The sequence below is a fragment of the Meleagris gallopavo genome, chromosome 15 (genome assembly GCF_905368555.1).
Source record: "Meleagris gallopavo chromosome 15, MGAL_WU_HG_1.1, whole genome shotgun sequence".
Taxonomy (NCBI): Eukaryota; Metazoa; Chordata; class Aves; order Galliformes; family Phasianidae; genus Meleagris; species Meleagris gallopavo.
Window position 1 is genome coordinate 10,980,235 of NC_139418.1, and position 27,773 is coordinate 11,008,007.

General features: G+C 44.6%; 2 protein-coding genes across 6 annotated transcripts in view; both read right to left on the minus strand.

Annotated features, from left to right (window-relative positions):
* Positions 1-6,628, minus strand: part of CYFIP2 (cytoplasmic FMR1 interacting protein 2) — a 49,832-nt gene extending 43,204 nt beyond the window's left edge. For 2 of the 5 annotated variants that reach the window (XM_085236486.1, XM_085236484.1), the window contains exons 1-2: positions 6,062-6,437; positions 802-942 (exon numbers count right to left, since the gene is read on the minus strand). In XM_085236486.1, the coding sequence (XP_085092612.1) occupies positions 802-918 (117 nt within the window). In that variant the 5' untranslated portion in view covers positions 919-942; positions 6,062-6,437. Of the gene's footprint in view, positions 1-801; positions 943-1,170; positions 1,285-6,061; positions 6,443-6,490 lie in introns of those variants that run through there. The other 3 variants (XM_085236485.1, XM_010719024.4, XM_085236487.1) reach the window with 3 other exon arrangements.
* Positions 6,629-8,032: 1,404 nt separating this feature from the next.
* The window catches only part of ITK (IL2 inducible T cell kinase), a 30,050-nt gene continuing 10,309 nt past the window's right edge, over positions 8,033-27,773 (minus strand). The window contains exons 2-17 of the mRNA XM_085236488.1: positions 25,432-25,536; positions 23,304-23,385; positions 21,984-22,112; positions 21,345-21,385; positions 20,532-20,683; positions 19,912-19,977; positions 19,675-19,729; positions 17,554-17,633; positions 16,757-16,893; positions 15,970-16,044; positions 15,339-15,510; positions 14,392-14,608; positions 13,637-13,701; positions 13,436-13,554; positions 11,089-11,246; positions 8,033-10,558 (exon numbers count right to left, since the gene is read on the minus strand). Of these exons, the coding sequence (XP_085092614.1) occupies positions 10,487-10,558; positions 11,089-11,246; positions 13,436-13,554; positions 13,637-13,701; positions 14,392-14,608; positions 15,339-15,510; positions 15,970-16,044; positions 16,757-16,893; positions 17,554-17,633; positions 19,675-19,729; positions 19,912-19,977; positions 20,532-20,683; positions 21,345-21,385; positions 21,984-22,112; positions 23,304-23,385; positions 25,432-25,536 (1,725 nt within the window). The 3' untranslated portion in view covers positions 8,033-10,486. The remainder of the gene's footprint in view (positions 10,559-11,088; positions 11,247-13,435; positions 13,555-13,636; positions 13,702-14,391; positions 14,609-15,338; positions 15,511-15,969; positions 16,045-16,756; positions 16,894-17,553; positions 17,634-19,674; positions 19,730-19,911; positions 19,978-20,531; positions 20,684-21,344; positions 21,386-21,983; positions 22,113-23,303; positions 23,386-25,431; positions 25,537-27,773) is intronic.

The window sequence follows — 27,773 nt, forward strand, 5'->3', positions numbered from 1 at the left end:
AGGATGAAGAAAGTAACCCTGTGTTATATTTAATCCTGGGAGTGTGCTATAGGACAGGGTGTGGTAGCCAAGCAGTCGTGGCATCCCGCTGTGGGTCCAAAAGCAGCGCTTTGAGCCTTCTCTTGGGCCCATGCCAGGCTTGGGCAGAGCAGCTGCAGATGAATCTGTGGTCACTTGAGGCAGAGCAGTGGTTATCACAGAATCATCGACTCGTTTGACATGGAAGGGACCCTTAAAGGCCACCTGGTTCAACTCCTCTGCAATGAACAGGGACACCCACAGCTCCATCAGGTGCTCAGAGCCCCTTCACCCTGACTGTGGGTATCTCCAGGGAGGGGGAACCCCCACCTCTCTGGGCAACCTATGCCAGTGCCTCACCACCCCACTGCCTGCCCTCCCCCAACCCGCAGCTCCAGCTGTGCGCACAGTACGGGACAGACAAATTCAAGCTGAACTCTGATTTTGACCTACTTAAACACATGCACTTAGCATTTAAAGGAAGCACAGAAATACACACATAACAAAACACTGCTGAGAACCTCCTGTTGTTATCACAAATCTCATCTCTGGCTTCTTATCCATTCATACACTCTGGTCCTCATTTTTAACTTCCCTATGTCTTGCTCAGTGTTAAAGAACCCTTTTCCCAATCTCTGACAGCAGAGCTGTGGCTCGATCTGTTCTGAACATTTCCTCTAACACGCTGACTGGGAGCACTTTCTGCTCCTTCTCCCAGCACCACGTGCCCCTATGCTGAGCAGAACAGCCCCTGTGCCCTGTGGGTCTGGAAGCTGTGGGTACCTGGTACATGATGGAGGAAGGAGGCGGCTCGATGCATGGCTGTTGGTCCGGCAGTGGCAGCTCCTCCAGCAGGTCCACATTGGACAGGGCATCCTCCAGCGTGACGTGGGTCGTCATGATGCCAGCTGTTCAGTTTCCACACTAGATCCAAAGGAAAAGACAGAATGATAAACAGCAGCCGGAAAACTGAGTGGGAAAGCACCAAAGGACTAAACTGGACCTAGGCCTGCCTTGCACTGCAGGGGACACAATCACAGTTTATCTTGTTTTCCTTTTCTTGTGTATTTAACCTATATCTCTGTGTCATCTCCCTTTCCACAATTCAGTAACAGAGCAGGAATGCAGAATCAGAGGAACACAGCCACCCACCCAACTCCTTCTGTGCTCAGCTCTGTGCAGAACAGCTGGGTGCTGCGGTGCAGCCCGAGCAGCTTGAAGTGAAAGCGTGAGATGCAAAGCGGTGCTTTCAAAAATATCTCTCGAAGCAGTGCAGTGACAAAAGCATGAGCAGTGCTGACACTCACATGGTGCCCTCCTTACATGAGGAGGCATTGGAAACTGTAAACAACAAAGCACATTTTTGCAGGTGAACTGGAAAGGCTCAGGTTCTGGACAGCTTAGATGGTGAAAAAAAAGAGGTGGTTGTTAAAAAAAGTATTTATTTGCTTTTACTGTGCAGTGCGTCCCCTGGTCAGGCCCCCCTTGCCCTGGAGCTGCCACCAGCTGTGTCCTGAGGTAGTGCCAGCTGCACATGACACAAAAACCAAAGGAAAATGTTTCTGAAAGAGCTCACTGCTGCTTACCTCTGTGCTCAGCCAAGCCAGCAGGAAACACAGGACAAACCTCTACGTCCCCGATCTCCTTTGCTCTTCACCTTTGCAGTGAATGCCTCACCATGGACGGACCCTGCTGTCCTCCATGCTGAGCACTTGTATAACCACAGCCACTGGGCTCCCCTGGTTAATGCCTAATCCCTGTGCAATGGCTGTGCTGACCTGGAGTGTGTCTCCTAGAAAACACTCAGTTGCACTTAAACATTTGAAAGGAGAGAAATAGCTTTAAATATTGACATGTCGCTCGATTAGCAGATCACTCCCCTTTCAAAAACTGTGTTGTTTTTTTGTTTTTTTTTTTCCAGTTGGACCCAATTAGTTTCAAATTGAATTTATCACTTTAATCTGTAAGACAGCAGAGCTCTGTTGGCAAAGTTTTCATGAGGATAGTCCCGGATTTCAATAGGAACACCCTGCAACCTTTGAATTAGCTCAGGCAAGTGGGCTGAGCTCTTCAATGCCTTGTTACAGAGCACATCTCCCAATCCTTTAATCATCTCTTTGGCTTTTCTCTAAGCTTGATCCCATTTTCCAATTTTGCAGCTTTTTTTGGTGAGGTGCAGACAGCATAGCAGGACACGGTGCTCCAGCACTGTCTGCACAAACACCAGACACAAAAGCAGCACAGTGTCCCTTCTTGTGCACCACCACATCAGCTCCTTTGGTCACAGCAGCAGTCCTACAGGCGCTCCTGCTCAGCTGATTATCTGCCTCAATTCTCTTAGGTCCATTTTTTTTGCTGTTTGTTTTTTTAATTGAGTCACTGCTTCCCAGACTATAAGTTTGTTTTTCATTTCCAGCACTGGGAACATGGAAGGACAATGGCTTTGGGTTGTCCATAGATAGACACACACACACACTCAGTAAGGAACGCGGCCCAAGGGGATGGATGCATGCAGACCTGAGTGGCTTCATGCTGGGTGAGGGCAGAGATAAGCTGTGCCTCTCATTGCTGCTGCCTGCAGCGGGAACTCTGAGAGCACAGAAGGGTCTGGAAAAACCCCTGTCACCTCCACAAATGCCTCCCAAAAGCAGTGGGCAGCTTTTCGGGTTGTAGCAGGAGATCTGGTTCCCAACTCAGCATCTCAGACCCACAGTGCAGAGTACTGCACAAACCTGCAGGAAGACAACGGCCCTGCACTCAAACGCAGGAAGGGAGGAGGCAGCAGTGTGGAAATAATGAACAGAAAAGGAAGCATCGAGCAAAGCAAGCAAACAGCCATGAGCACAGCCTGCCCCATGCTTAGTCTTGCAAGAAATAGGATCCAGGTGACAAAACTGCACAAATGTTCTCATTTTAACAGATGAATCTTTATTGCAACATCCTCGGAACCCAATTTCAATTGTATGCTTTCTTGCACAGAATGGCAGAGCCAAAGCAGATGAAGGGGCAAGGTGTGGGTTGTGAATGGTGCCTGCGGTGTATCGGCAGTGCTTCCTGTGCCAGCACACATCGCTGCTTGGGGTGGAGCACAGCGTGCCCCACATGGGGCTTTTTTGCTGCCCGTGCATGTGTGCAGAGGGGTGAGGCTTTCCTCCTCGCACAGGAAACATATCCTGCCTGCGTGGAGCAAAGCACCGCCACCCAGGCTGCTAGAAGCTGCCTCTCTAAAGTATTTTGTTCTGTATATCCTGCCACTAGAGCCCCGCCAGCCCCATGCATTTTGGTAGAACTGCACCCTGCAGGAGCCAACCCTATCCTAGGGAAACCCTGGGGCCATGGGGCTGATGCTACTAATGCTGATGAGCGATCTGCTGCTCACACTCTGCCTGTCCTCTGCAGAAACTTCCTCCTCTCATTGCCACCATGATGTTCAGTGCTCCCCAACCCATGTGCCAAACAACTGCAGCCCCAGGTTCACCATCCCAGAGCTGAAAAGAAGGTAAATCTGTTATGAGAACAGAGGGCTGGATTTAACAGTCTGGAGGAAGGCTTTGGGAAGGAGCGACCATGGACATCCCAGATGGCTGAGCTTGTCATTGCAGCCCAGTCCTACCTTCCCTATCTGTGCAATATCATCATCTTCACAGCAAGAGGAACAAAGGAGACTTCACCGTTAGGGCAGCTTGGGGGAACAAAGGAAGACTTTTGAAAGTGGGGCCATAATGAGTATGTTGCATTCATGTGCGCTTGGCCTCGCAGCTGCACAGCTGAGAGCTGTGGAGAAGTGGAATGGGCTGCTTCGGGTGCTCAGCACTCCTGCTCCCACAGCAGACATCCATGCTGGAGCTGCAGGAGAAGCCAAGCATAGGAGGGGCAGCAACAATTGCCCTGCAGACTGGCAGTCATTTGAGATCCAAGCCCTGCAAGCCTGGGGTGAGTTGCTACAAAATGACTTTTGCTGGAGAGGTGGTGACATGGAGGAAAAGGAGGAAAACACCTCCCAGGGGATCTGGTGCTCTGCTTCTGCTGTGCAACCTGGGAAAGCCACATTCACTTATTGGGCCTTGTGATAAAAATTTCACCCTCTTACTCCAAAAAATCATTTAACTCGTGGTCAGAAACCACCCTGGCCCAGCATGCATCCCGGCAGGCAGACATCCTGGATACATAGCAGCACATTTCTGATGCCCATTGCCTCATGGTAAGAGAAGGGTACATGCTGCTGGCCAGCAATGGATTTTGGTAAAGAAGAGTGATTCCAGGGTGCAAAAGGATTGTTCTACTCTTGCTCCAGAAGCACAGGATTAACATCCCCTATGCTGCAGAATGCATGTCATCAACAGTCTCCTCACATACTCTAAGATTTACTTGGAATTGCAACCACCACAGTCAGGAGGTTCTTTGCACGAGCACATCAACACAGCCAGGATGAGCAGAGCTGGACTGCTGCCCTCCACAGCCACGGCCATTAATAACCATGAAATTACCCATCCTGACAAAAAAAGGAAGCCAAACTGCACCACTCCTGAAGCTGTCTGTATTTGCACTCGAAATTTGCTGCCATCCCACTAAGGCTGAGCTCCAGATATCTGTGCATCTCTGTCTCAGCAACATCGTTATTTTGGAATTTATTTCTTGTAGAATAACTTCATTTATCTCTGGCCAAGTAAGAAGGCTGCTATAGGAAGCTGCATTTCCAATATAGCAGAGAAATGTAAAGCAAGTTTGTGAGCAAGATCCTTTGCTGACAGTCAAAGCACTTCTTGGAAGATAATATCATACAGAACAGTGTTGTTAGTAGTTGAATAATTAGAAATGTTCCAAAAGTGATCTTCCTCTTTTCGTGCAAAGACAATAATTGTTTGTTAATAAAATCATTGTGATATCAGGATATTAAGTTTTGCTCGAGACCCGAGTCAGAAAATGGAAGGCTTTTCCATATTCCTCAGGCTTCACTAATAGCAATTAGCTGTACAGAGAAAAGGAGAAAGGAATTATCCTTTGTAGGGAACTGCCCCAGAATTACACGCAGTGACAGACACCAACACAGCAGGCGGTCTCTGCTGGCAGTGACCAACCCCTGACAACAATTGCCACCGTGCAAAGCACGGCTGTGGGGCAGGAGTGGTGCAGGGCAGGAGGGTTGCTGGGGTGCAGCCCATCCTAATTGCAGGAAATGGCTGTGATCTGAGGCCAAGGCCAGAACCCCCGCAGAAAGCGGCAGATGGCAAAGAGGCCAAGCTCTGCTGCTGGCAGCGTCCCTAACGGCACACAAACCAGCCCCTTCCCCAAATCAGACAGCGGCAGGGTTCCAACATGTGTCCCTTTTCCTCCCCAGCCCCCCCCCAGGCTCTGCAACCACAGAGATTTCCTGCCGCGTTCCCTGCTCAGCTAGGATGCGGATGGCATTGGCACAGTGTTTCCAGCAGCATCCTCGGCCGCGAAGTTCAATAGAAAGAGATGCGTCTCGCTCGCAGGCGACCCCGCGCACGGGAAGGGCCGCTTTGCTCACCATTTTGCCATCACTCCACACCCGGCGCTGACCCTCAGCCCGCACCCCGCGGCCGCCTGCCCACCCTCCCCACCCCCCCATCCCTCCAGCCCCATTGCTCCCGCGGAGCATCGCCGCCCCCCGGCTGCCATTGCCGCTCGCAGCGGGGCCTGCAGCGCCCGCCGGGCCCAAGGCTCGGCTTCATGCCCCTCCCTCGGTGCGAGGATGGGGATAGAAGGAGATCTGTGCTATTTTCCTATTTTTGCTATTTTCCCATTTTTGCTATTTTGAGATTCTCCCTTCCCTCCCATCCCCTCCTCCTCTTCCACCGCCTTGCAATAAACGCTGCAGGTAGCCCTGAGCATTATGGGATACATTCTGCACATCCCGGCCCCGCCGGGCCGCCCGCCCTGCCCCTACCCGGAGGCAGCACCTGCCCCGGCGGGGGCAGCCCCGGCCCCGCTGTTCCCCCCGGAGGAGCGCAGCTCCGGGCCGCGAAGGGCTGAGGCCGCGCAGCCCCCGCGCAGCAGCGCCCAGCCCCGCGCCGCTCACCTGGCGCTGGGTTCGGGGCTCGGGGCGGCGATGCTCGGATGCTCCGCGCCGCCCGCACAAAGAGCAGGAAATGGCTGCAGCAAGTGCACTTCCGCGGCTCTCCGCCGGCCTCTCCGCGCGGCGGCGGCGGTGCTGGTGGTGGCGGCGGCGGGGGGAGAGCCCCGGCCCCCGCCGCGGGAAGGGCTGGAGCCGTGCGCTCCTCCTCCGGGGGATGCGTGGGGCCGCATCCCCGCCCCTCCGCCCGGGATGGCCCAGAGCAGGGGGCAGGAGGGGTCCGCAGCCCCCCCGGGAGCCCCGGCGCTGGAGGAGTGCGGTGGGGGCCCCAGACGGGCAGAGCCCGGCCGGGATTCGTCGTCGCGCTCCTGCGGGGCTTCGGGTTGCAGCCTCTCCGCCCCTCGCGGAGCTGTACCGCCGTTAGGTTTTACCTACCGTGTTCCTGACAGCCTGCTGTGTAGCGTGCTTGTGAAACCTGAGCTGGAAGGGACCTAAAGCAGGAGGCAATCAGTGCCTTGACTTGCAGCTCCGAGCCTTGTCTGAGTCAGCTCTGCATCCAAAAGATCTTCCTTTCGGCGTTTTGGGCATCTGGCATTTCTTCACTGACAAGTTTCCTGTCCTTCTGCTCATGCTGCTTTCTAAAGCTCTTCAGATCCAGCGTGAAATCCAAACTGGACCGCTTACAGCCTCCAGAGCAGCAGCTCCCCGTGGTCATTGATGCAAGCCCTTTGCGGGGCTTCGGTCATTTCAGGCAGTGCTCCCAGCTCCTGCTGCTGCCTCTAGAAAGACACTGATGGGTACCCAAGGACCACTGACGGTCTTGAAATATATAACGTGTAGATAAATTTCCTTAGCTCCCCTGGCAGTGTGCCTTTCCTGAGCACCATTCTCTGCTCGCAGTCGGCTGCCACTTGCCCCTTGGATCACAGGAACCCCTCCTGGGGCTAAGTTTGCTCTGGATTCAGGCTCCCCATGGGTGTTGGCTGGCTCTGCAGGGAAGTTCGGACACCTATAGCTCTGCTGCTGTCAGCTAAATGGATACAGTGGGCTGAGGGTACGGGGGTCCACAAGCTGCAGAAGGAGAAAGACAGTCTGAGAAACAGTCTTTGTGTTAATAGACAGACCTGCACCTAGAAAATTCTGTTAATAGCATCTCTGGGAGCGGACCCTTCTCCTTCCCCTGTGTTGCACTTCTCCTCTCTCACTTGTAACTCAAATATTTTGCAGCCATCATTCCCCTTTCTACTATTTATTGCTTGTCAGAAAAAATCAGTAAGTGAGCATTATTATTGCAGGTCCAAGAGATCTAACAGCTAATGTTACACTGCGACTGTGGGTGAAACAAAGTCAGTCCAACAAAACCATGGCAGTAAAAATTGTTTCTTCTTTTAAGATTGTTTAACCTTGCTTCCATTATCAGCCAGGTTCAGAGTGATGGTAATTCCACGAGTGCTGTGATATTATTTTAATTTTCTACTCTGTGCTTTCTTAGATCACTGAATAACGAATGAACTTCCTTGCATTCATCTTGTAGATCACTGCTGGATGGAAGGACTGGCAGTGAGGGGCAGGCCCCACACCACTGCAGGTATCTACATGGTGTATAGATTTACCACCATGCATTTGTCACATTATGGCACTGTCCTTTTCAGATTCTTGAAGTTTCTCATAAATATTAGTGGGGAAATACCTTTGGGAGAACTAGGATGTTATTAACCTTGTTTTAGAAGGAGCCGGAGAACTTAAAGCCATGACACCTGACATTTAGACTTGGGAATCTCTGTGTCCATATGGTAAACTACCCAATTTGCAGAGATTATGAATACTTCCTAACCCCATGAACCCAGCATGTCAAGTAACCCCAGAACACAGCCAGAGCTCTGGGGAATGGAGATACTTCAGAAAGCCAGCTTGCTTCTTGGTGGGAAGGATGAGAAAGGGCAAGCACACGAGTGGTTTTTGCATTGCTGCTAATGTATAGTGAAAACCACAGATGGGACAAAGTAATTTTATTGTCTGTAAAAATACATATTGTGTACATAGAAATACAGCTAAAGAAGACCAAACATATGACAATGATATTTTGTGCAGTGCTCCCGAGCTAATAAATATTACATATATTTCATCAAACATAAATATAATCTCAGAAATGTTTCCTAAAAGAGCAATAGTGCTGCTTCTTCAGTCTCATCAGATGCCTGGTTGATCCCAAAGAGCCAGAAGCTTGGCTTTGTGAGCATGCAGATAGCCCTGCCCCAGGCTGAGTGCCTCTGCTCAGGGAAAAGTCATTCCAGAGTGCCCTACAGTGGTTCGGATTGTCTGAGTGGAGCAGGGGAGAGAATGGGGTTACAGCCAGCTGGCCTCACACTTAGCTGTAAGTGTGCAGTTCAACACGTGTAGGGCTACTGGAAACTTCACTGCCCAAATGCCAAATTTAGCACCATGGGGACGTGACAACAGGCTAACTTGGACTGAAAGGATGAGAGAGAGAAACTTAGCTTAACTTCACCATAGGCAAAAATTCAAAGATGTTTTATGGATGCTCATTTTCCACATATTGGTTCAGACTGCTAAGAGATTTCTATGGAAGTCCTGGCTTGAAGGTGGCACTCTGACCCTGTGACATCCTCTGGTCTGTATGTTAGGATTCACCTTGCTTGGGAGAGTCACTCTGGGTGGTATTAGTAGGAGCAAAACACAGTAAATAATGTGGAAATGAAGCAAAGTTGGAAGATATATATGGCAGGAACTACGTCTTGCCTGTATCTATAAGCCTGAAAGGATTCTGACTCCTAAAGTGAGTCTAGAACCATGGATCTGAAAAACATCACAAATTCAACCTCCTATGAAGAAATAGTTTGACACAGGATATGTGAGATCATGGGATTACAGTATTTCCTTGTTCCATTTTTGTTGGCAAACAACTTTGAACTTGAATTCTGTAACAACAGAAGGAATTGCTGCTAGACGTTTCAACCTCAAAGTTTCTGTAAACTGCTGTCACATAAAGTTTACCCATGTCTTAGCTTGCCCAAACACAGAAACATCAAAAACATATTTCGCATATATGCACATATCTTCTGTGAGTCCCTTTAGCTTCTCTAGTTCTTGTTAATGCTTAGCAGAAAGTCCTGATCCCATTTACAAATGCTGCAGGACACTAACACCCACATTTCTGGTTTGGAGGTCAGTTATGTCAAATCAGTGTCTGTCCTGCAGTGGAGATGTGGATGTTAACTGAAGTACCAACAGATGGATATTGCTCATACCTTCTTCTGCTCTCACCACATGGATCTCCTGGAGCATCAAGGCAGTCTGTTTGCATAAGACTTACTTTCTTTGATCATTCCCTAGAAGATTCACCAGTTTGTTTGCAGAAGAGATGGAAGAGTCTTTACTTGTGATGATTCAGTTACTCTTTGAAGTAAAACTTCTCATTAGCACTAGTGCACTGATCACACACTCTGCATGTTTCCTCCTCATGGCACACTCGTTTGGGAATAGGTTTCTCTGCCTCTCCCTGACACGGGATGGATGCAGTCTGCTCCTGGACTGGAGGCACACAACACTCTGCCCTGCCATGTCCTCCATGCTCAGCTAGAGGAAGAGGGTGGAGGTTATTTATTTATCTTCTGATTTAGAAAGACTGAAGAAAAAAATCAATCGAAACTTTCAGATTTCAGTTTTTTTTCCCCCGGAACATCTACATGTGCATCAGAGTCCCATTTTCCCACTCACTGGAGAAATTTGAGAGAATTTCAAGACTCTTTATGACACACTGCTTCTCCTCTTCCGCACTTACGAACTGCAGACACCTCTTCATCTTTTGGGGTATCAGAATCCTGTTTCTGTTAAGCCACAGTTTCAGAGGAAGTCATATAAAGGGAGAACAAAACAACCTTAAAATGTCAGCATCAGAAATGCAGTCACTAAATCCAGCCTGTTCCTTTGTACCCCAGGCTTATTCCTGTTCAGAGCTTTCAGGTCCAGCCCACTCTGAATTAGAGAGCCATGGAAGTGTCTAAGTGTTCCTCCTTAGTCAAAGATAGGGTTTTTCCCCAGGGGAGACCTTCATTTGGGAGTTTGCAGAACTGGAACATCAATGCCAGATCTCGTAGTTTTGAGGCTGCATCTTCATGAGAATTACACTTGCTGTGTTACATGTTGCAGGAATTTCTGCTCATTTGCTGGTTCTGCTTGTAAGATGCAAACAACATTCTTGGCCAAGCCAAACCTCATGTCTGCCTGTGCTCTGGAAGACCTGGGAATATCTCGTCTGTCTGGAAGTACGGGCCTCTGCCCTCTGCTTCTCCTCAGGCATACAGTAAGTTTCTGTGGTGGAAGGATTCACGTTAATGCTTTGTGTGGGGAGAATCCAGCTGTCTGCCCTATCAGGACTTTCTTAGCTTCATGTAACATCCAGTGCCGTGATTACAGATCAAACTCAGAGATTTCACTCAGCTGATAAAGCAGAAGAGAAAAGGATGGGCGGTCTTCTTTCCTCTGAGTGAAGGGAAGAGAGAGAGAATATTAATGTCAGTGTGGGAGGTACGGTGAGGTTAGAAATGAAAACCTTGTGAAGAAAGTGAGTTTCAACAAAAACAAAATCCGTTCTTATAGAGAAAATGCCAACAGAAGGATGATATTCCTTCTGCACTGTGTTTCTTCCCTGAATTTTCCCCAGAGGACACTAAGTACTTTGTAATGGGCAGGCTGTCATTTTTACCATCCATGTTAAAGTGGAGCACCACTGATTCGTAGCTTTCTTAGGAAGCAAAATGGTGAATTAACTTGAATTAGGTGCACTGCATAGACTCTTCAGTGATGTCAATGCATTCTATAGAGACAGCAGCTTAAATAAAAGGCAAAGACCATAAGGTTTAATTCATCTTGCTAACACAGACAATAGCTACAAAGTGCCTCTTCTCCAGCATTGTATCTTGTATTAGCATGTGAGGTGTAAACTCTCTCTTAAATGCCAAAGAAGAGAGAGCTCTTTTTGGGAAGCAGTGCTTTCCCAGTGAAATACTAACCATGCTCCAGCAGTGGCTCATCACCTCATAAATAGACTTGGAGGCCAACTTGGGCTTGTAGAGCCGAAACCCTGCATTGATTTCTTCCACCACTTCTCCATTGGTGCGATTCTCATAGGGCATTTTGCCTTCGCTGAAGACCTCCCACATCAGCACTCCTAAAGCAAACAAATGGAAACAATTACAAAAACACAAATAACATTCTCAGCAGGCCCACACACCCTTTCTACCCGCTCATCTTTGCCGCTCAGTGTTGGTGTCTGTTACTTGGAAAAGCATTTTTGCTTAGATTTGAAGCACACATCAGAAAAATCAGGGCCTAACACAGCTGCACAGTGCAATCATAATGGAATTTCAAAGGACTGCAGCACATATTTTCTCTTTTCCTAAACACTCATATAACTTCCTATGATTACTATTCAGAGCAGTGCAGAAACTTGTGCTTATCCAGTGCAGTAGATGATATGCAAAGACACAACTACTGTGGACATTGGCCGGAGTTGGCCATCATATCAGAAAAGGTCTGCAGATAAAGTGAATACAAGTTCTGGTTTTATTACTAGGTTTGCTTTCTTTGGTCATCTGGTGTTAAACTGTGTTCACAGTGTAAAGAATGGAGAGACAGACTGATCTGACATGGAGTTGCATAACACTGCAGTCAGCTTTGCTAAAGAATTCTTGCTTTCTAGCTTCTAATTCTTCAAATAGGGAGGTGCAATGAGATTGCAGTCCCTCACCATTGATATTGGCTCTGCTGAACACCAAGCAGTTGCACTGCCCCAGTGTGCAGATTCCCAGCACTGGGAATTTCTCCCACCCATTTTGTTCTCATGGGTACAGCAGGACTTCAGGCCTGGCAGAAGGGATGAATGCATGGCAGAATAGCAGAGCAGAATGCTTCTCACAGTCATGAGACCATGACAAGACAGAGGAATCCTCTTATGCAAACCCCACTGGAGGGGCAGATAATGAGTCTGACAGACGTACTGCACTGGTGCCTGCAGATTTCATGGAGGGCTGACTGTTGCACACACAGCTCACAGCTATTTCACTCAGCCCTGACACTGGTGTGAGCCAACTTCACTCAGCTTGGCTGGGCTGTAAAACTCAGTATACTTTTTGGAGGCATTTGGCTCTTACAGTGGCCCTAAATGTGAAATGCCACTCAGGCAGTTCCTGATTTGTGAAGCAGATGAGCATTCTTAGCGAGGTATCATCTCGTCCCATGTCACTGCCACTTTGCTGTGAGGTGTCAGAGCTGGCTGTGCTGGCAGTGTTGCCCCTTATTGTTATGTGGGAAGTGCTGACAGCCTCCTCCATGTGCCAGGGGACATGAAGAGGACACAGAAGAGGAATAGTGCTTTGGAAGCATCTCTGGGTTGGGTTCTCAAAGGAGCTTCCACCACACTGCTCATAACCCACCCCAGGGATGCATCATTTCAGTCAGCATCAACCACAGAGCTCCTAGGAAGGGCAGAGAGGAGCGCAGAGCTCACAAGCACAGACTAGCCAAGGGTATAATCCTACATTATTTACTGTGAGGCATGGAGCTGAGTGGCACCCTATTGACTGTGTGCTGTGCTCTGCACACTGTACCGATTCATTCTGCACTGCCACTGTTTGCATGTTAGCTGGAGGTGGGCCAGGCATATCAATTGGCCAGATCAACAGGCCAGGGAATAGCCTTTGTTATCTCCAGTGCCAGTGGTTGTGGGGAAAAAACATACAGCAGCTTTCTTATCTATGAGGATCCAGAAAGGAGATTGAAGAACAGATGCAAATCATAAAACAATGCATTGGGGAGTGGGAAATTAGATGAGAAAAGGTCAGCACTGAAATAATATTTTCAAATCAACATAAAGCAAACAGTCAGCAAAAACAAACTCTGAGAGGCAGAGGTTTAGAATGAAGCTTCAGTGCTTTGGACTAGTGATCAGAGAGGTGAAATGCCTAAATGTCTGTATATCCTTTTTCTTAGAAACCTTCTGACTCTTCCATATTTTCTTGGTTACTCATTCAGTTGCATCATAAAATAGAGATTGTTCCTTGGTATTGTATCACATTGTACAGGTACAATACATTATATTGGCAACATCTGGAGTGCTTCAGAGTGTGTAGGTAGTTTACTGTTCCTTTCTTCCTTTCACCTAGATTATTTAGGCTTGATTTTCCAAGCTACTTTCAGGCAGAACACCATTGGAACCCTGAAGATGTAGTGTTTAGAACATTTTACTTTAGTACTGAGACCCTAGGTCTTTCTGAGCTGCTATTTCTTCTTCTCTTTTTTTTTTTTTGTTTGTTTGTTTTTTGTTTTTTTTTTTGTTTCATTCTGATGAAGGTTTCTTACCAAATGACCAAACATCTGATTTGGTGCTGTAGTTACTGTAGGAGAAAACCTCTGGGGCAGACCATTTAACTGGAAACTTGGTCCCTGTGGAGCTGGTATACTGATCGTCAAGAACAATCCTGGAAAAGGAAAAGAAGGGAGCATGCTGAGCAACCCCAGTACCTCACCACAGCCCCACATCTGCAGCCCCTGTGGTATTACCTTGACATCCCAAAGTCAGACACTTTGACCACATGAGATTCCCCCACCAGGCAGTTCCTAGCAGCCTACAAAAACAGAAAAGGCAGAAGGTCAGTCCTGAAAGACTATCACTGCTGCTTTATTGCTTTTATCCTGTTTTACTCAGGGCTTCAAAATAGGAGAATCAGAGTGATATCCTATTATACAAAGAAAGCAAGAACTTTAAGTCCTAATGCTTTCTGTGCATTTTACAGCCAGTGTGCTTCTCTTGCCAGCAAAGCCTTCAGCCATCAGTCTGATGCATGCCTTTGCTGCCCAGAAAGAGCAGAGAAAGACTGAAATATCCACAGCTGCCAACAGTCCTGTAGTAATATGGCAGCAGTGCACAAGGCAGCTTACTGACCACTGCAATAAAAACTATTTTATCAGCAATGCATGTTGTTTATTCCTATGTAAGAACAGATCTTTTTGGCATCTTTGCTGTTTTAGACATGAAAAGCGGTGAGATTCTGTGAGCTGTGGGAAGTAAAAGAGTCCACTGAGGCAAAGAGATGAAATTTATGTTCTCGTTTCTTCTCTCCCAAACACAACAAAGGGAAACAGATTTATCAGTGTTCCAGAGGATGCTTTTTCTTTCTAAAGCTTTGGTATTGCTTCTGCAAAAAGAGGATATATTGTTCCTCTGCCAGTGGGTAGGCAGGAGGAGTGTGAAAGCTGAAACTAATGAAGAGAGAAAGTCCAGTTGGAGTGGGGAAGTCTGTATGGAGGCAACGTACCAGGTCTCTGTGGATGACAGAATTTTGTTCCAGATAAGCCATTCCTTCGCACACATCTAGGCACATTCCCAGGAGGGTTTCTTTTGAAAAACTGCCCCGCTGGCTCCTGAGGTAGTCAGACAAGCAGCCATGCTCCATGAACTCAAACACCAGGCATATGGGAGTGTTCTCAAAGCACACTCCATAAAGCTGAACTAGTTTGGGGTGAGACAGCTTCCTGTGGGACAAGAAGAGGAGGTGGAAAAAGAGGTTGAAGTCTGCTCAGTCCTTTCTGTCCTTACGGAAATTGTGCATACAGAAAATGACCAGTTTTTTCACCCTGTTTCACCTGTTGCATTGTTCTCTCTGCAAAGACCAACTATGAACACAGAAAAGAGAAAATATGTAGACGAGGTCTAACTTCAAGCTGCTTATGATTGAGTGTATCTCATTTCAATGGTAATCAAAAGACATTCCTGCATTCAAAATCATCCAATCAAACAGCAAAAAAATTGTTTCCTCCTACTTTGAAGAGAGATGTAAAAAATACAAACAAAGGCAAATACAAACATACAAATATTGTCAGCTGTGCAAATAAAAACAAACAAAAAAGCAGGCAAGCTTTTAAAATAAAACTTCCCTTAAATTTTGAGATGTCTTAAGCTAATTATTTCTGACAAAAACTTGTCTCTCCAAAATGCTTTAGGAATGAACCCTGCCTTCTAGAGCAGAAGAAATCTAGAAAACAGTTCTGGATATTGATAGAATTTCAAGTACAGGAATTCATCTACACTTTGAACTCCATTCCCTTGTAACCCCCAGAGCTCACAGGTCTCTCTATACTATTTAACTAGATAGCAAATAATGTGAAATTAAATTCCTCATTCATATTCCTGAACATTATCACAACACTTTGTCTCAGTCTACTCAGTACAGGGTCTGATTTTTGTGGTGAATCTACTGCTTACATCAAGACCTTAGCCTCCTCGATGAAATCCTCTTCAGACATCGCTCCTTCACGAATGGTCTTTATGGCAACTTTTGTCTTCTCCAACCAGTAGCCAAGGTAAACCACCCCAAACTGACCACTGCCTATTTCCTGAACACGGGTGAGCTCAGAGGGATTAATGACCAATTTTCCTGTTGATTGTAAGAGAAAGAGTAAGAATCTAGCAGAAAAACATCGAAGAAAAAGCTTCTGTGGGTTAAATATTAAGACAGGACTCTAAATAAGAATTTCTGACTCTGACTTAAATCATCTGTGTGACTTTTGGTGGCTCATTTACTAGTTCTGCTGCTCACATACCAGAATAAGAATAACAGCATTCCCATTTTTTCCTCTATTTCTTTTGTCTATCTAGTTCTTCAGGGAGGATTGTTTCTAACACATGTATATATTACTATGTACAACATGTTTCTCAGTTCTCTTGATGCTTCTGAGAATTACAACGTTTGGAATGGTGCAATGTAGAGATCTGAAGAAAACTAATATACTCATGGTCACATGAGAATTCTTCATTCTCCATGGGGATATTTAGGTTCACCCAGAAAACCAAGGGGGTGTGTGATTCCCATATGGTGAAGAGAGTAACTCCATACCATAGCTCAGCCCTGCAGTGATTGGGGCCTTTTTCTTCCAAGAAGACACTGCATACCGCAAACGAGTAACAAGACCTGAATAACAGAAGGAAAGATGGGTTCCAATTATTGTCACAGTTATGAGAAGTGTGGCTGTTCTTCTCCCCAGAAGTGAGTCAAGATACTTGCAGCACATTTATTGTACTGAGTTCTCAGCTCCACTTGAGGGCAGCTGAATCTCTATTCAGTGTGATTTCCTGCCTGCTCAAAGGAAGCCTATTCTGATCAGTTTCTGCTTATTTTTCATTCTTGCTCTGTCAGCAAGTGTGAGTCTATATTAAGTGATGAAATTCCAAATTATACATTTATATTTTTGAAGCCCACGGTTTCTCTTGGTACTCTGAGCTATAGTGTTTGATGACTCCCATGTTTGGCAATGGATCTTGGTCATGCCCCTAAATTTGTGTCAAATCAAGGCCCAGGGATATGCCACCTCCAGAGCAAGAAGGCACTGTAGTTTATCTCAAGTAAGTAGCTTGTCTAGCAGTTGCTGACACACTCCCATAGACTCCTGAGAATGAAAGGGCTCTCTATTGTTTGTCTGTATGACATCTGCATTAGTCATACTCAGAAGGATCACCAGAATGAAGAAGTTGGAAGCTTAGCCAAGATGGTCATTTTACAGACATTCTAGTGCCAGGGTAACATTTCAGTGTAAGGGATTGAGAGCCTTCCTTCCTTGAGAACAGTCACCTGGCTACATGGCGAAATAGCAACTTCCCTATAGCTGGTGTCAGCATTCACTTACCTCCTGCATTGTGCTGGTGGTAGTTGATGAGTTCAGGGATGCAGTCGAAGACGTGTTTTTCTGCCAAATAGTATCTCTTGGGAAAGTCAGTTGTCTCATTGATGTGGTAATGTTTTATAACAGGGTTGTTATCCGTACTGAAAAAGATGAAGTTTTCTTTGAGAAAAACTAGGTTACAGCAAAAAGCTGTATTTGGGGTATAGGAATTTGGGGTATAGATGGAAGAGGAGAGAGCAAAGAAATGGGACAACCTTCCTTACAATGAATGGGTGAGGAGTGAGGAGTGAGCTGCAATTGCTAGTGAAAACTGTACTTCTATATTTTCCCTCTCACTAGTAGATAGTCTCAACTCTAGAAAGGCTGAGGTTTTCTCAATAAGAACGAGTTGAGTACTATGTTACTCTGCTTCTTTATGAAACAAAACTTTCTGCCCCATGACAGAAACCCTTTCACTGGTCCTGTACTATCCACTTTGGATGAGTCCAGCACATAGCCTGTGTTGATCCTACGGGCACTTCAGCTGGGGAGGAAATTTCAACAAAATTACAAGCCTGGTGATGTCTAAGGGACTATTTATAGGCACTTATTTAGATGCAGGGTGAAGTGGAGCCTTTAATATGCTTTGCTTTGCGAATGGCAGCTAACTCTTCTGCCTTTTTTGGAAGCATTTTTCTCCATCGTTTTAATGAGCCTTCTGCTCTATCTTCATGATGCCAAAACAACTACAGAGATTACTCTCTCATAGAAGCCATTTCATTGATGTAATTGATGTGAAAAGCTGCTGAGCTCAGCTGTACCTCAATGCTTTGGTGAAAACAGAGACTGTGTACATGCCAGGCTGCCTCGAATCTCTCACCATGAAGGCACCTTCTCTACCCTGTAACAAGATCAGAGGAAAGAAAACTGGTTAGAGACATCACAGAAAAAGAAGCAGGCCAGGGGCAAAGCTCTGCTCATCTCATCCCTGTCTTCTGCTCAGACATGAGGATTTGCTAAAGATGTCGGAAAAAATGGAGCTCTCAGCCACTCCATGCTCTTCCCTGGGTGTATGCCCAGGGACTGCCGGTACACCCAGCTGATCTCTCTTGGGTGCCATGTATTTTTAGCTTGATTTCCTGAGGAAATGGGACTTATGCAATCATATTGAGTATGTGTGGGTGTAGGCACACATGAATGCACGTCTCTGTTCCTCTAAGCTTCTCCTCTAGAAATTTTGATTGCTTTCAACCTTATCTGAGAGAACACTGGTGATCTTAATTTCAGACAAGTTCAATGAAAATGGGCAGCTGAGTGGAAAGGCAAACCCTGCTGAGTGCCCGTCACAGAGAGCAGTTACAGGATGAAGGTGCTACTTATTCAACACCAAAGAATCCATATGAGAGCATATGAGAGATAATTTATCAATATACCAGAAATAGAAAAAGCTTGGACAAGATCCTTTGTGCTCACAGGTACACCAGCCAACCAATATCTAAATATAACTGCTTAGGAAAGCAGGCTACCTCCACTCAGGCATTCACAGAACAATTTTCCTTTCTAATTTTTCACTGTAATTGTTTTCTACTCATCTGAATGCTAAAATGTTCCATAGGCCTGCAGGGCCAAACATTAACGAATCAGATAGCAGGGGAGAAGATTCAACATAACAGTTTGGATGCAATGTGCTGTGCTGACTCTACATTGATAATAAAAACCATAATTTTTTTATGTTTGAAGATAAAGATACTTTTATATCTGACACTTCCAATGCTTGATTATTTTTGCTTTGCTTTACCTGATGGAATCCCTCCACTTATATCTGCCCAATTTTCTTTTCTACATTTAAAAAAAAAACAACAGACTTCCTTCATTTCGACACTGTTAGTATTGACAGCAGACACACAGCAACCTGTGAGTGTCTTTTGTCTGACAAAGCTGGAAGGAGCTTTATCAGCTTTACCAGACAAATCCCATCCGCAGCACGTGGTGCAAGGCTAACCACCAAGTGCAGCCTGTCTCAGCCTCCTGCTGGCACAGGTAGAGGAGAGTTGGGGGTAGCATCCTGCTGAGCTGCTTTCAGCACCATTCTTCCCTTCCCTCTCAGATGGGAGCAAGGCTGGCTGGAGACAATTCATGTGTTTGGCTGTGTGTTTGGAAGCAGCTGTAAGGGATGAGAGGTTTTGAACCAGAAGTGTCTGCAGCCAAACAGGGGTAGCAGCCACAGAAAAGCTGTGATGGAAGGACCAGAAGGAAAAATAAGTTCACTCAATCCTGCATGGTTAGTAGGAGTTCATAGGAGATAAGAGATTATTTTAAACCGCATAAAAATAAGCTCCTATTTTCATAAAGTACTGTCATTCAGCATTTTATGTTGGTCTCCTGTTAGTGTAAGAGCTGACACTGTAAAAACTAACATTGTGTTTGTGTGGAAAATTTGAACAAGAAGTGTACTCTTTTTATTTGCATGACAATCTTCATTGGAAAACTGTCTCTACTGAAAGATTAGAGACGCACGCATGCACATAACACAGAGCTAAGCATAACACCAACCCATGCTTTTGGCTTTCACCCAAAATACCACAGCACAAGATTAGCTCGATTTTCAGAGAACTACTGGCATTCGCCAACCTCCAGCAGAGTCGTGATGAGCTACAATCTGAGTTTTCAGCCAATCTGTTCTGAAAAAGCATTTTCCATCATCTCACTGCCCTGGTTGAGGGTGGCAAAGCTTGCTGCCCGCCCCTGGCTGCTGTGGTATCGGGGGCTGCTGGTGTCTGGATCCCTACCAGCCCCGTGCCATGCATGGCCCAGGGACAGCAGCACAGCAGGGACCTGGCGCTCAGTTTGCCCTTGCACAAAGCAGCACTCATGGGCTGCTCCTCAGTTCTCATTTATTAATTATTATAGCCCATCTGACCTGTACGTAAACACCGACTTACCTCATCCCTGAGGAGCATTTCTGCTTTGCTTCTGCTGATGTTCTTATTGTACCATCTGAAAACAGCAAAAGACTGCGTGTCAGCATTTCTAGGCTATTAAAGTTCCTGCTGAAAAGCCTCTGCGCTGAGTCTCTAACACAAGCAACAGCATAGTGTAGGGTGGGGACCTTTGAGGTTTGCAGCTTCTGTAACAAATCCAGCATTTAGAGGTACAACAAAAACACGGGAACAACTTACTCATATATTTGCAGGTTATCGGGTGATTTTTCCGCCAGGTAGCTACTTGGCACATAGCCTTCATGCCTGTGAAAATGTGACACAGCACGTGTGAGCTATGGATAGGATTTTCTCTGCATCCGCGGAAGTCAGCCCTGAAAGATTTGTTGGCCAGATGCCTTGTTCTTTGAATGATAGAAATGCTGGGTTTTATGTATTTTGTAGGGTTCCTGTGTGTTGGAAACAACTATAACCTCCCCAGCCCAGATAAACATGGAGAACTGAGGAGAAATAATGCATGGCCTCCATCACTGTTCATATTGAGGATCCTATAGTCTGATTTTTTTTGTGTTACTTATCCCCACAGAGTGCATTCTAGTTTCCACAAGTTTTTCCCCGTAAGTTTGACAGCAAGTACCAGTCTGAGCTAAGGATTGCTCTTTAAAAAATCAACTTTGGGTCCCTTTTCTTCAGCTGCCTAGATACAAGCAGCATCCAAGGGAAGGATCCTTCCATCGCTCTTTCTTCTATGTATCAGAAGATACTTTGCAAAAGTTGTACTAGAGGCCAGATATATTCTAGTGGATGAGCAAACTGGACTTAGAAAGGATTTGTAAATTTGATGTTGAAAAGGGACTTACCCATTCTTATCTTGAATCAGCCACCAATGTTCCTCAGAGCTGTCAATCACATGATATTCCTCATTGTACTGTAACGTCAGCTCCTGCGGATTCTGGGCTTCATAGTCGTATATGGCCATGACTAAGGTTTCCTTTGTGTTTAGCAGTGATTTCTGCACCAATTAGGAAAAAGGCTCATCATATTCATGTTCATAAATGTCAATGGCATGCTCTCTGAAATTATATTCCCCTGACAACACTGGTGTGCTCTGTACTCACTTCTTTTAGGCTTAAGGCAGAATTAACCCTGTCGGATCTGATTTTCACAGATGTTTCCTAAACTCCCATTAAAAGATACCAGTGAGAAATTCTCCTTGCGCTTCTTAGATGGACCTAACAACCTCACAGCTCCTCACTTCTTATTGTGACTTTTTCCATCCACAAGTGGGTTTGGAAAACTGCTTATTCTGCTCCTCTTCACAGCAGCTTTTGCAGATATAAAGGTTTTTCTCATATCCACCCCCTTTCCCAGTTTCCCTTTCTACAGAATGAAAAAAAAAACCACCACCTTTGAAGCTTTCCTCACCATTGGAAAGCTACTTGTAACACAGCCATCTTTGAAGGACTGAATCCAGTGTAGTGGATTGCAACTGATTATTTATAACTTATGGGGAAAGAAGAAAAAAAAAGGAAAAGGGAAGAGAAAAGCCCAGGGAAGATTATCACAGTTGATTTTCCAGGTTACTACTCCATGACGAACATTACTGAACTTATTTCCACCTTTACTAATTAAGCATACAGGACACTAAGGACAGCATGCCTTGCTGTACTCACCCAGTTATCTTCAGGAGTTGGAGGAAGAGGCTTCTTTGAGGCTGAAATGAAATCAAGAAAGCTAATTTGAATCAGATATAGACAAACCCTACAGAAATAGAATAGCTAGCCTTGATCGTTTAGAGTAAGATGTGCCAACTGCTGCACCTGCACAGTGACTCTCAGCAACGGGTTTGAAACTGATGTGCAGACTGAATAAGGAATCACAGAAATACAAGGGGAAAAAAAGTCTTGAGTGTAAAATGATTGACTTCCCTGTCTGCCAGCACTTACATTCGCCATTGATACTACAGAGGAAATGTGGGAAGGATAAAATAGGACACGTGGGAAGGAGTGCAGATATCTTAAAAAGTTGTTGTTACAGCTTGTTGAAGGACCACAGCTGATCAAGTTCTTAGGTTTCAGTTTCACTCCTCAGACAGAACAAAGCATTCTACAGAGGAAAATATTAATTCAAAACAAAGAGTAACGTGTAGTGAAAAATAAGCCAAAACAAGGAATGTTCAAAGAAGACAGCAGCTTGTCTCTTGATCAAAATGTAACATGGTGTACTTTCATGTTCTGCACAAGATAGATTTAATCTTTTACTTTTTCTAGGAATAAATATTTTCAGGGTCAAGAGACTCTTAAATCTCATACCAGTTTTGGTGGGGTCATACTCTATACAGCCAACTGCCATCTTCTCTGTCTGAGCACAGCATCTCCACTTGCCATCTATCCAGAAATCTGGATGATACTTTGAGACCAAACTGTTGTTGCTCCTGGTTTCTGGAAAGTGTTACAGTAAGAGAAAAAAGGAGGAAAGAGTGGATTTCTTTGTATTGACATAATCTCTGAAAGATACATAGAACTGAACAGAAATAATCTGCACTAAAGAATCTTATTTTTTTTTTCAAATCATTATTCTATGTGAATATTATCAGCCTCATCCTTTTCTCTCTTCAAACTGTTAAACACCAAAACCACAGAAAGAAGGTTTCAAAAACAGAAAAAAACCTAGTGCACCAGGTACTGATGATTCTCATAGCAAACTGCTTCTCTGCAGTACGTATATACATAGGACACAGACTCTGCTGCTTTGGCTTGGTGTTCAGAAGGAGCTGTACCAGTTGGGATTCACCAGCTCTAAATATTTTTGTACATGTAGATGCCAGCTGTGAACTTCTGTATGAGCAAATAGAGGTCCTTTGGTTTGAAACTATTTGCCATAATAATTTTCTTAAAAAGACAAAACAAACAAACAAACAAACAAACAAACAAACTATCCTGGCCTGTTTCTGTTTGATCAATTCAAATAAAATTGTTGTTGACCATTCAGATTGTCTCAACATGCTGAACTAGAGGAGATGGTAAAGCAGAAACTCAGAACAGGTACACCCTAGAAGGAGAATAACTGATTGTAAGACTAAGTGCGTGAACTTAATAATAACTCAAAAAGGCTTAAAGTTTTCAAAATGAACTAAACAGCAGCTCACGTTACAAAGCAGGAGAAAGCTATGAGGGAATCAGGGTGCAATTTTCATGTAACTAAAGAATCTCTTCCTTCTGCATGCAGCGGTTAGTTATTGTACCTTCACTTCAGAATCATTGTAATGAACCACAGAACAATTCAAGAGGTGAACAGGAAATGAAAGCTACCCACAAAAATGTTTCTTAATAATCATGATTCTCTAAGAAGGTTGTCATCTAAACAAAGTAGCTATTAATCAGCGCTGAGAACTCTAACCAGAAAATATTGTAACTTGGATTACGTGTCCAAGTTTTCCAAAGCTTTTGAAAACACACCCACAACATTTGCAAATGTATTTGTTTCCATAGCTGCGTTCCCAATGACCACTTTGCATGTTTAGATGTAAGAAATCAACTCCTCTTGCATGTTTTCTCAGTATTTTAGCTTTTGAGAAAAATGACCAGGAATAACTAACTTCAACAGTTAAGTGGGTCTAGGGGTTCTGTTACCTTCCTTCAGTGTAAAGACCCATCTCTGCCGGCTCTCACGGTTGGGTGCGAACACGTAGAGGATGTAGTTATCATGGACAATCTGGAGAGAGGAATAAAGATGGAAGCCAGCCATTAGAAACAATCCTGGATGTACTGGGCACGGTGGAACCTTGGAAAGAAACAGGCAGCAACCCCCATGTCAACTACGTAAATCCATGCGAAACGATGCTGTGAACAAGTGGAGTACATAAGGCCTGTTCAGAGGCATCCCATAACCTCAATGTCTTTTACTTATCTAAAACTGAGTACAAAACTTGATCAAGAAAGAATTCTAGATGGGTATTTTTTTTTTAAATCAATTTTTTTGTTGATAAGAAATGCCAGTAAAACCAATGGAGATGTTGCAACTTCAATCTGCACAGAAGCCAGACCACTACATGTTGGCTATAGCCTATTCTTCTGAAGCACCTCCGGGGAAATGACATGTGTTTCTCAAAAGTTTCTTTTAAGACATCTTCACTTAAAACCTAAGAGCCAAATTTAGCTTTTCTAGTCAGTATAAATTCCAAGCCATCCCCTGGGGATTCGCTGTACTACTATCACTCTAAAGTACTTGCTAGCTTTCACTAGGATTATGGTAGGTAAATAAGAAATTAGAGCAGATGAGCAACGAGCAGTCAGGATGCTTGTTTCATAAACTTGTCCTTAGTGATGAACAAATGATGGAAGAGAAATACAGAACATTCGTGAAGTTTCAGACTAGAGAGTGAAATAATCACAGGAACAAAAATGACTCAGAATCTTAATCAGATGACTACATTTGGGCCTAAAACGTGATGTAACACATAATCTATGTTTCTTTTCCAATATTTATCTCAAGAATTTAAATCCAAATGAGACCTGGTCTCTTTGATGTGCAAACACTTCGAAAAAACTTCAACCGATATCTTTAAACAGAAATTTCTAGAAGGCAGCATCTGTTTTTTCAAAGCTTAAAGCAGTGTAGATGAGGCAATATTAATAACTGTTTAAATGACAGGAAGCATTTGCTATCTCTTGGCCTGATGCCCCTGCAGGCTCACGCAGACAGCTATGTGACTCAGTTGCTTTGCAGTCTACAGAGAGAAACATTATAACCTCTGTTTAAAAAAAAAAACACCAAGGGGGGAATAATTCCCACTCATTTAAAGACACTCTTGTTGATATTACAGTTGTGTCTGTAGAATGTTTTGACAATTTAAGATGGATTTTGAAATGCATAGCAAGCAGATCTCCAGTAAACATAGCCATGAGCATGCACAACTGCACAAAATCCTCCCTTCAGCTGGGGGCTGACCTGCCAGAGGAGCCACACTGAGACAATGAAGGGACAGTGGTGCTTCCTCTGTAGGTTTACAGCCGTGTGCAGTTGAGATGCTTCAGACAAAATGGACAGTATCGTTTCACAAAATATCACAGAATTGACTCTGGGAAAAAATTCAGATGGAATACAAGCAGAATTCCCCTGATCTTGGCAGAACATTGTCTAAAACAACAAAGCCTCTGCCACCACCTCACCAGTACTGGCACTACCTGCACTTTATTTTGTTCTGTAGAATTGGAGATGGGGAGATGTAGATGGAAATTCAGACCCAGAACTAGCAGATCTGAACATTTGTTCCTTCTCCCATCCTTGCTTACCCAGGAAAGCTGCATTGTAATGTGGGAAGGGAGGAAAGAGCAGTTGAGGCTCCCCCACCAAGCTTTTCCCAGCTAGGCAGAACCCAACCAGCCCTGGCTAAGAGCTGTCCCATCAGGCTGCTCATCAACAGCTGTTTGTAGCATAAAACAGTGTCTTCTGTTGCTCCTAAAGGCCCGTAGACAAGGCTGTAACACTCGGATTGTTTCAAGTCATGTGTGAACAGATTGTCCTGTATTTGGGGAAATTCATACGCCATAATTATCATGAAAAATAGTGTCACCAACGAGATAAAATTCTGATTACTGAGTCTTTGAGTCCTCAGTTCTCTTCAAACCTCTCTGCTTTTTCTTCATTTGATAATATTCATCTCAGTGCTGACTTCATTAAGGATTTCAATGTGCAGGAGAATTTTAGTGAAAGACAGAAGTACTATCACTTATCAGTATATCCAACAGACAGACTCACCTGGAAAGGATATTTATATTGGCAGGGGATGATGATGTCACTTTTCACAATTTCTACACATTTAATCCTGGAAAGTTCCACAGAACCCTTCAAAGTCTTTTTTTTCTAAAAGACAGATAGAAGCACTTGGTTAAGGTTAGTGATTGTGGATTATGTACGTAATGAGACAAGACTGAGATGTCCACAGGAGATTTCTAATTTTGATAGAGACAAACCAGATGATATAGTAGGTATAAGTACAAGAAATTATTCTCATATATGTCACCTCTATGTACGTGGCACATATACAACTGCACACAGATATATTTCAGCTCAGCACATGGATTCTTAGAGAACCAATCAAAACTTTGGGTTGAAATTCAGGTTTTATCTTTTCCTTCCAAGAAAAGTAGATCTCTTTTTAACCAAAAAGAACTACTTTCATGAAACTTTTGGTTTGTTAACACTCTTGTTTCATAGAGAAAATCCATAAAACAATATACTTTGTTAAAGGAAAACTTTGGGGTACTTTGATTTTCAAAACGAAGCATTTTATCTAAAATATAATATTTTTACTGCCTGTATTTTCTAAGAAAAAAACCACTCTGTTTTTGGTCTTTCTAGGTTTTTAGCTTAAGGAAAATATCAGGAAATTTTAAAATAAATAATATGCTGAAAAACTTGCCTACAAAACTACTTTTCTGTCAGCTTCTGCTGTGTCAGGAGAGCCAGTCAGGAGAGGGTAAGTACAGAATGGACACCCCGTACCCAGCTGCCCTCAGCATGCCTTATTTCCCACTGAAGCACTGCCTGTAGCTCCCAGATAGTAGCAGTCAGTTCCAGCAGGAGAGATGGGCAAGGAAGATGCCAGCAGAAGCTATCAGATGCTTGCTATCTGGTACACGCTTCTGAGGGATTTGCTACAAATGTGTTTGCTCTTCAGAGACAAACCAGTTTCCTATTTTGTTTCATTTTCAGTAGGGATGAAACATTAACATTCTCCCAGCTCAGATTTGCCACCCAAAGAACGCTGCAAAAATTATTTTTGCTTCATACTTTGCCCTTATATACCTGGACCTGAGGAAAGAGAGGGAAGTTATTACAGTGTGGTCTCACATTTCTCTTGCCGGACTTTGTTGGTGTATATATCTCTTGTATGTGCTGGCAGTTCAGCCAGCACCTCTGGGTATGCTGCCAACTCTGTCTCTTGTATTTGTCATTTGCCTATATAGCTCTGTGGGGTGGAATGGGATTTTTTTAATCGATAAACCCAAGGTTGTAAGACAGCTCTAAATTTAAAAATCAATTGACTAGCAAGAGTACTGCCAAATCTTAGAAAGCCTCCCTGCACTGCATTTTCTTTCATTCTTGTCTGTTCAGTTCTTTCTTCCAGATTTGGCTTCCTCTGTCTCTTCTCCACAACCTCCTCTATCATTTGTTCTGCCCCTGGGACTTCCACTCTGCCATGAGACACAAAGCCATTTATTTCCTACAAAACCCTTCAATTTTGTTAATGCTGAGCTCTCTTTCAGTTGATTATTTTGAAGACCCAAGGTTTAACCACACATGAGGCTTTCAGAGTTGATGCTGCCCGTTGCACCTTCTATTCTTTCGCCGCAGAGAGGATTTTGTTGACGCATTTCCATTCTCCAGTGAAAGACAGGGCTCAGCCTTCTTGAGGAGCTTTACGCAGTTGTCCTGCAACTCTCTTCACCTCCTGAGCTTGTTTTAGTTGTGTAATTTCAGCAAAAAGCCCCCATCACCTCAAGTTAAAGCACATCAGGCTGTGTGCCAAGTTGCTGTATTGCCTAGCAAGTCCTCCACAGATGGGACTTTGCTGACAGAAAGCAATTATAGTCCTGAAGCAGCACAAACTATAGGAATTACCATTCACAAACCAGGCATTACCCAGCAGCAAGCTTAGGAACTAACCATACCCCTGGTTTTGTGATGCCTGACTGCTTTCATCTAACCAAAGCAACTGAGCCATTTGGAAGGGAGGGGAGAGAAAAGACCTCTTAAAAATGGTCTCCAAAACCTCAGAGACTTGTTTCTAAAAGGGCTAGACTAAACATACTGAGTGATCTCCATTTGTAGTTTTCAGTCTGCCCAGAGTATAATTAAATAGATGTTTTAGTTGGTTGGTCAGAAAAACCATCAGTTGTCTTGCTGTGTAATGTGTGTGGAAAGATAACCAAGGCACACTGCTGTCCCAAAGGAAAAGCACAGTGTGTGCAGATCAGTATGTCCTGCCTTATTGCTATATGGGAAAGGGGAGCTAACAGCACTGAAAGGGAGCTGAGTGCATCACAAACTCAGTGCAGTATGGTGTTCAACTCTGGTGTTTCACCTCCTCTTGCCTC